A 9,158-nucleotide genomic window follows, 5' to 3' on the forward strand; every position below is an offset into this window, starting at 1 on the left:
GTCGAACTCCACCCATTTAATCCCTTGACCTTGTCTGACCCGGAGATTAATCTTGTGTGTTGGGTGGAAATACTTAGATTGATCCTGTTGGCTGTCCTTCAGACACATTTAATAACTCACTTCCAGGTTCATATCCTGATCAGCAGAAAACGGCGAAGGCCAAGTGTTTAGCAGGTGTTACTGGAATGTGTTTGTCCTGTTTGAAAAGAACACAAAAATTGTCTTGTTTTTCTAAAGGATCCACGTGACAGGATGGTTCCTAACCAGACCAGCATTGTAAGCCACAAACGTCACCCACACAGTATCTCACTCTAATAACTAATCGTTATTATCTATATCAGGTGTGTCAAACATACAGCCCGCGGGCCAAAACCAGCCCGCTAGGAGGTTTAATCTGACCCTCTTCATGAAATTTGAAAGTGAAAAAATGCTTAATTTTTGTGATGTTCTGTCAAATTATATTTCATTAAACATGAATATTTTCTAATATACTTGTACTTATTTGCAGAAAAGCGGGGGGGGGGGGGCATGTACTACATGTACAAAACACTGTGTACTACTTACTGTAGCTACTTTATGACTGTACTAGCCCCTGAACCAAACTGAGTTTGACACCATCATATGATTGACTAATGATTTTAGTCTTTCATCCCTTGATATCATGTGACAGATCATCTCATTACCGTATTTTTCGGACTATAAGACACACCGAAGGGGGGGGGGGGGCATGTACTACATGTACAAAACACTGTGTACTACTTACTGTAGCTACTTTATGACTGTACTAGCCCCTGAACCAAACTGAGTTTGACACCATCATGTGATTGACTAATGATTTTAGTCTTTCATCCCTTGATATCATGTGACAGATCATCTCATTACCGTATTTTTCGGACTATAAGACACACCGAATTATAAGGCGCACTGTCAATTTTTGAGAAAATTAAAGGCTTTTAAGTGCGCCTTATAGTGCGGAAAATTTTTAAAAAAACATTATTCTATTTCCATGCAAGTCATTGATTTCAGTGTTCATTTTAAAATTAAAGCAGCGGTGTGATCAACAAAAGAGTGAGTATTTTCTGTACAACCCAAAAGTAGTTACATCGAGGCCAACTGGAATGGTAGTTTTTCCATGTTTGCCCCTCAGGTCACAACACTCCTCCCTTTGGTTTTGGGTGTGGTCACCCCTTTAGTTTTCTCCAAAGACCCTCTCTTTCAGGTGTTCAGCCTCTCTGAGTTTAAACAGCAGAAACTACCCAACAGTTAGCTAGAACTGAGGAAGCCTCTCGTACGAGTCCAGTCCAGTTGACCTTGGTGTAACTACACAGACAATTTTCTGTACAAGTTTACATGTTGTGTGCATTTGCCCTTTGTCCTTGCTGCTATGTGCTCTGGTATGTAGCTAAAGGTCGGGGCCAAGTGAGGAGCAGGATGGCAGGGGCCCTCTGAGGGGGAGCTGGCGTCAGCAGGAGTCAAATGCTTGAGAAAATGATTAGTTACTAAGCCGAGTTCATTACTCCCCTGAAACGGTGACTGAATGAGGTAACGTGTGTTATGAAGGAACAGCAAGTGCCCTGCACATGTGATCAATTTAAGCAATGTTGTCATTCCAGAAACTTCCCGTCCATTTTTTTTTTCTTTTTTGCAACGCTGCATGACTTCACAAGAATTCAAGAGCAGGCTGTACTTGAGAATTTAGCAAGTCAGAACAGCTACACACACACACACACACACACACACAGACATAACCTCAGTGTGCTGCCTGTCCAAAATGATGTAGGTGAAAGGACGTAAGACTCTGAAACTTCTCAGAGTACTGTCTCCTGAGACCTGAACCTTCCCCTCGTTTACACGTGTCAGATGTGTCATTTGCTGCATCATCAAACTAGAGTCACACATGCATCAAAGAAATGTTATGACAATAAAGCTAATGGAGCCTCCAAAGTACACAGCGTGGGATTTAGCAACACCTAGTGGTGATGGTAATAGTTACCTGCTGTACTTGAAATTCTCCCAGCTCGTTTGTTTTAGTCAAAGCAAAAATAGAACATAGAAACACAGAACAGAAACAGAACAATAGAACAAATAGAACATAGTCAGCAAATTTAGGGAAAACTAAAGGGAAAACATTCAACACTAACGATATTCTATTATTTGTTTAGTATTAGTATTTTCCTGTCCAACTTAATTATTATAGCTAGAGCAAATGTTTTGACGTGTTTTTTATTTTATTTTATTTTATTAATCCAGGTAATTTCATTGTGTGTAGAGTTTTATAAAGAAAGGTCGTCGTGTGTGCAATCTTTTCTAATCGGAGACTTCATTCTGAGAAAATCTGCGTGTGCTGATACATAATAAAAAGACTGAATCGTATCTTAAACACTGTGTGATTTCATTAGGACATGTTGCATAACCATTGATAAGAACGTGTGGTCATGAAGGGCAACCGTGACTGACCTCTGTAATTCATTGTGACATGGTGAGTTCTCACACAGTCACTGACGACACATGGACCAAAGGGAAAGATTGAAGGTCTGTGCCATTCGTCACTCATTCATTGTTTTACTGTTATGAGTAATACATGGAGAGTTTGTTTATCCTGCTAAAGCTAAGACAGATTTGGATTAGGTGCGTCCTTATGCGCAGTTGGTCAAAATATGGTTGTGTCAGCTGCAAATGACAGAGAACTGACGTGGACTTTAAAATGTACAAAGTTAATAAACCAGATTGGATGGATGGATAGATAGATAGATAGATTTTTTATTTCTTTCCCATCCATGTCAGTTTCCAGTGTTAATTTTAAAATATCACACTGTTTAAATGAGTATAAGTTGCTCTGGAGTATAAGTTGCACCAACCAAAGGATGAAAAAAAGTGTGGCTTACAGGTGTAGCAGATACTGGTACACAAGCCTAGGGGGCCCTCTAGCAGTCAGTGTGAAAATAAAAAGCATGTGAAATTATATATTTTAATATATAAGTCGCACCTGAGTATAAGTCTCAAACCCAGCCAAAGGATAAAACAAATACGTCCGGAAAATACAGTATCTAACTATCTATGTTGAAAAGGTTCCTAAAGAAAAAAGAAACACAAGAACACTAAAGAACACATGTTTCAGCTGCAGTAAAAATACAACAGTAAAAGATATGTCACGGTAAACTGCTTTGATTGGTGGACTGGCCATCCTGCAGTTTAAACCTGTCTCATGCATCATGAAGAGGAGAATCAGACCACGGCATCCACAACCTTCTCCTGCAGCTCAACAGAAATGACCCTCATTACTATCAAGTGTTCACACTTAAGTTTAAATGTTATATTTGTTGCAGCGGTTTCAGCCTTAGGAAATGAGTTTGTCAATAAATTTAAAAAAATGAAATAAATCTGGCAAGACATCTACACTGTGAAATATCCCAGTCTAGAACTGTTTCTCCATGAAATGCTCGTTGGAGACAGTTGAAAGGTTCTGATTGTTCTGGACTGCAGACTAAAAGCTATGATAAGTGGAGACAGAAAAGGCGGCTTTTTTTAATGTCGGCCGTCCAAGCTGTGGAGCTGGAATCACTAATGACCAGATGACTGGAGAATGGGGAAGGGGGAAGGACAGATGGTCACGGACGTAGAAGACTGTGGTCGACACTTCCAAAAACAAAGATTGAAACCTATGTCACTTCATAAGAGTAAAAGACGGAATTTAATAGATGGAAAATAAACTTCCGATGTACTTGAAATGGACAGATGTTTTGGTGAGTGGTAGTGCGTGTGCTACGGCGGGCTAGTTGGACCGTTTCTGTTCATCCTTTGCTTAAATTATCTGCATTTTTTTTAATATATAGGTAACAAAATACCCTGGAGATGAATTTTCAGAACAAAGTGAGAGATTGTAAAAAGGTGATGATTAAGAAAATGTAGTTCAGACTTAAGAAAACAGATGTGTTTCCAGTTCTTGGTATTTCTGCATTTAAATTTTTTTTTTACTTTTTCTTCCTTTTTATAGGTCAGCTTCAATTTGACCTGACACAGAAAGAAAAAAAAGAGGTCTCTCTCTCACTCTCTCTCTCTCTCACACACACAAACACACACCCTCACTCGTTCTCTGTTCCTCATTCCCAGAGCAGAAGCACGGAGAGTTTACACATTCATAAACATCATGCTCTGTGCGTCATGGAAGGAACCTTCCCACGTATGTTATGTATATGAACGAATGGCTTTGGCTAAAGGAACAGCCCCTCCCCAGTGAGGCCATGACTGTACTTTCCAGAAATAGACTCTGACTTGTTTTAAGTGGAACTAATGCATCAGTGAGGAGTTTCCAGCAGGAGCTGATATGATGGAGGTCTGCCTGCAGCTCCTCCCACCAGCCAGGACCGGTTACTTACACATGTACGCTCTAACACACTCTCTGACACCACACTGTACATACAGGGGATTTAGAAATGCATCTATACACACACACACACACACAGAAATGATCAGAGGTGTAGGCAGTGTGACGCAAGCAACTCACGTCACCCTGACTCAAGTGTTTAGCTGTGGGGCACTGACTGACTGACGCTCTTTAGCAAGTTACGTTGAGCTAAAGAAATGCCCAAAATAGCATCATGTCTATAAAAATTCTCAGTCATCCAGGTCATGGTCAAGGTTGTAGAGTTCTGGACGGCAACTGGATATGAATTTTTCTAAAAGAAGACGTATCACCTTCTCATCCAAGAGACTTCTTCAGTTCAAATAGGATCTTATTTTTGGAAAAATTGACCAAACACAACGTACTATGCTATGCTATGCTATGCTATGCTATGCTATGCTATGACACTCCCGTTGTCCTACGCATTTTGACGACACCTAGCGTCCTCGCAACAGGTTTGCATCTTGTCCCAGAACCAGAGTATAAGGAAAAAGTTGGCCCAAGGCATGCAGTACAAGAGCACACACACACAGAGACACACACAAACACAAAGGCATATTATCAGCCACTGGGTCGCCTAGACCCAAAGGACAACACAAGAGTTAAATAGATGTTCTGCCTCAAAGTACACATCGCAGGTATGTTATGTCAACACATCACGTAAGTCTGACTCCCTAAATGCCTAATGTATATTTAGACACAGACTCGTTTGACATCACAAGCTCAGTGAACCGGTTCTAAGATGAATGGAACTGGAGATTAAAGAAAACTGAATTAACAAAATAAAAGTCTGAAATTAAAGCTTTAATAACCCTAACCCTAACCCTAACACTAACACTAATGTTAACCCAACTTTACCTTAACCCCTAACCTTAACTATCCTTCAACTCCAACCTTAAAAACCCTAACCCTAATAACCTCACCCAACTACACTAGCCCCACCTTAACCCTAACACTAACTAAGCCTAACCCTAATTTTGCCTTAACCCTTACTTTTCTAACCCTCACCCTAAACTGTACCACTAACTCCTCGCCCTAACAGCACCCTAACCCTATCCCCTATCACCCTCCCCCAAAATCTACATCAAGCAAATTATGGGCCATTTTCATTGGAGGTCTATATTATAACATATTTAACAAAATGTGTCACTGCATGAAAAACCCACACTGAAATTTCTTCTTAAGGTTTCGAGTCTCTTGTACTAGGACATTTATCAGTGTGAGGTCCACCAAAGCAGTACTTTCAGAGCAGTCCTGCTGCTTTACCGATCTTTATCACCAGAGGGTGTTATTTTCCTTTACCTGGGAGAGCAGCCAATTAAATACCAAGCTGTTACCCAATGCTGTTTTGTCAAACCAATCCTTATGAAATGGGGTGTTTAAAAGATTTTAGAGAAGATGTGTTTGGATGTGGCTAGGACTGAGGCAATGCCTGATGGTAAAAAAAAAAAAAAAATCCTAATGAGGAAACACAAGCGGTGCAGTCTGAGAAATGAAAACATTGCAAAGGTGAAAGGCAAATATAGTGGAATAAGGCATTAACGCTGGGGTATTTCTGCAGAATAATTGCCCTCTCAAACTACTCGCAAAAATTGTTAGCATGCACTGGAACCCACTGGAACTTTGGAAAAGCCTCTCTCTTACACACATACACACACAGACAAACACACTAGCCAGATGGCAGACAGATGTTTAATAGACAGGGTCAAGGAGTCCATAGAGTAATTGTCTGCTCTACCTTTTCTCATTACTCCCTGCATTGCATCACCACATGCCCATAAAACCAGGACATTTCCTGCAGAATGGAAAGCATGTACTAGTCTCTCACACACACGAAGGATCCATCTCTCTCTCTTTTCCTCAAACACTTCGGTCCTGCTCTTGGACAACCCTTCCCTCGTGTAAGAAGCACATTAACGGCGATCCAGAATCCCTCCTCTATCTTGTTATGTCTGACTCCTCGCTCTCGCCTCCTTCCGAGTGTTTTCCTGAGTACTTGCAGGAAGGAGCCGATGACGGCCAATTAATTCAAGCAGCAACAGATAGATGATGACGGTGCATAAGGAGAGGAGGAGAAGTTTCTATAATCCTATTACTCCTGCCTGGGCTAATCCATACGAGTGAACAGCACCTCCAGGTCATACTGGTAGGTACGCGTGGTGACACGCGCTACATGATAACTACATATAACAAAAGATAAACTGCACACCAAAGACTGACAACATGTCAGATATGAAGGACACGCTGTTGCTGGGATCAGAGGGAATCAAGAAAACAATCCTCCATGGAGGGACCGGAGAAATTCCGAAACTCATCACTGGAGCAAAGGTACGCCCGGCCTTCGCTGGCTTATCTGTGCTGTGTAAACATCAGATATATTGTTGTTCATCGCCCCTCCCCGTCTGTCTGAATTGTAATTCAGCCGAGTATATGATAAATGTAGCATACGTGAACACAGAGCTGCTCTCATTATTCTAAATCTCACCACATCTCGCACTCATGAAACGCGTCTAATTATCGCAGCGTGCACAGGGTCATGTGGGCCTGCACACACACAGCAGGAGCCTCACGCGTAGCCGGTAGTGGGACGCGAACGCTGCAAACGGAGGCCTTGTTTTATGAGCACGAAATGACGTTTCACGGAGAGAACAAGTTCTTTAGTGAGCACTGAATTCACCATTAAAAGGGGGAAATAAATAATCCGTCGCTGAAAAGCGGAGCCGTGATAAAGAACGAACGTGACTGCGGCTCAATATGAAAGCGTTCGTTAGCCGTGATTTGTTGGTTTGAAATTGTGCTCGACTTTCAACTCCAATTATGCACAGGTCAACACAATTAGTTTGTTGGGAGGGGAGGATTTATAGTTCCCACAGGCAGGCAGCAGAGGTGGATATAGGATATACTTCAGCCTTACTGTAGTGCTTTTAAATGAGTACTGTATTTTCAGAGATTAAGCAACGCACTGGGAATGCAGATGTGACGACAGCTTAGAAGATACGGTTGAGTCTACAGAGTGGCCACCATTTTTAATGATGTAGCCTTGACAAATGGGCCACAAGTCCAGGAGACGCAAAACAACCTTTGTTAGAAAGTCGGGGCTAAAATAACCATGACAACCGTGTCTTTGTGACTGTGACCTTATTTTTTTTCCTCTTTTTCTACATCAACGTTTATATCTGCTCTCAGGTGACGTTCCACTTCCGCACCCAACTGTGCGACGATGAGCGCACGGTGATAGACGACAGCAAGGTTGTCGGGAGGCCCATGGAGATAGTGATCGGCAACATGTTCAAACTGGACATTTGGGAGGCCCTGCTGTCCTCCATGAGGACTGGTGAGGTGGCCGAGTTCTGGTGCGACACCGTCGTGAGTAACGAAAATGATCGACACGTGGTTCTCTGATTAAATGAAGCTTCGATTATTCCATTTATTAAGCGTGACTTATTGGAACAGAGTCCAGTTCTGCAGACCGACAGACGCGCTGTGTTTTCACAGCTTTTTCAAGTACGGAAAGAGGGAAAAGAAAAGTGTTTTTTTAAAGGCATTGTTCCACTTTCAATTTGAATTCCTGACATACTTTCCTTCTGAGTGATGTTATGAGTTTGTCCATTGTTTGTGTAAAAACCTAATCCTATTGTAGAACCACTCACTGACATCTGGAACACAAACTGGTCCAAACTGTGAATATGTCCACAGTACACGTACAGTGGAACAATACAACAAAAAATGGTTATAAGAGTGTATACAGCGTGTCTCTCTCTCTCTCTCTCTCTGTGTGTGTGTCTGTATGAATCACCCGGAGACAGATGGATTGAGACATACTGTCGTTAATCTGGAGCTGCTTCACTTTCCCCTTAATCGGCTCTGATTCCTGTTGAATAAGCATTCCTTTCTCCCTCTCCACCCTAATTAGCTTTGATTGGTCCTACAGAATTTATACCCTTCTCTCTGCAACAAAGCTGGCCCTGCACCCCCCTTTCACACACACACACAAACACACACACACACACTCACTCTACTGCATCTGCCTGCACTATCACTGGCATCCAGTGGAGGGCAAACTTCCCTCAATGATCAAAGTAAACAGCCTGGATGTGTTTTGAAATAAATGTGTTATTACTACTGCACTGGTTTCAAAAGTGAAGGGCGGGGGCTTTAGGTGGAGTGTAGCTATTGCAGGAGCAACATAATATAGATTTCAGATTTTGTGGGAAACTGTGGGAAAATATTTATAATTTGATAATAAGACTCTAGACTATTAAATAATTGAATTGGTTTGGATTTAAAATGCGTCTCCTGTTGAACTCTGTTTCCTGCAGCACACTGGTGTCTATCCTATCGTGTCTAAAAGCATGCGGCGCATTGCGGAAGGCAAAGATCCGGTGGACTGGCACATCCACACCTGTGGCATGGCCAACATGTTCGCCTACCACAGCCTCGGCTACGAAGACCTGGACGAGCTGATGAAGGAACCGAAACCTCTTTACTTTGTCTTTGAGCTGCTCAAGGTGAGAACACACACACATTCACACACCAGAGGAAAATATCCAGATAACTAACTTAGATACTCTAGATCAGGTGTGGGCATTTTATACAGGGAAAAGGATTATAATGATTATATAAACAAATTATATAGTTTAGAAAAGTTTGGTGGGCCGGATTAAAAAGCTGAATGTGCCACATCGGGCCCCCGGGCCTTCGTTTGCCCATGCCTGCTTTAGATATTATACTGCTGAAAATACTGCTAAGTCATATT

At 41.9% G+C, this 9,158-nt stretch overlaps 1 protein-coding gene across 1 annotated transcript in view; it reads left to right on the forward strand.

The window, feature by feature from the left end:
• The first annotated feature begins 856 nt into the window (after nt 1–856).
• Nucleotides 857–9,158, forward strand: part of aipl1 (aryl hydrocarbon receptor interacting protein-like 1) — an 11,197-nt gene continuing 2,895 nt past the window's right edge. Inside the window, exons 1-3 of the mRNA XM_025055329.1 lie at nt 857–6,730; nt 7,589–7,768; nt 8,722–8,928. Of these exons, the coding sequence (XP_024911097.1) occupies nt 6,626–6,730; nt 7,589–7,768; nt 8,722–8,928 (492 nt within the window). The 5' untranslated portion in view covers nt 857–6,625. The remainder of the gene's footprint in view (nt 6,731–7,588; nt 7,769–8,721; nt 8,929–9,158) is intronic.

The sequence above is a fragment of the Cynoglossus semilaevis genome, chromosome 4, assembly GCF_000523025.1.
Source record: "Cynoglossus semilaevis isolate Cse_v1.0 chromosome 4, Cse_v1.0, whole genome shotgun sequence".
In the NCBI taxonomy this organism is placed as follows: domain Eukaryota; kingdom Metazoa; phylum Chordata; class Actinopteri; order Pleuronectiformes; family Cynoglossidae; genus Cynoglossus; species Cynoglossus semilaevis.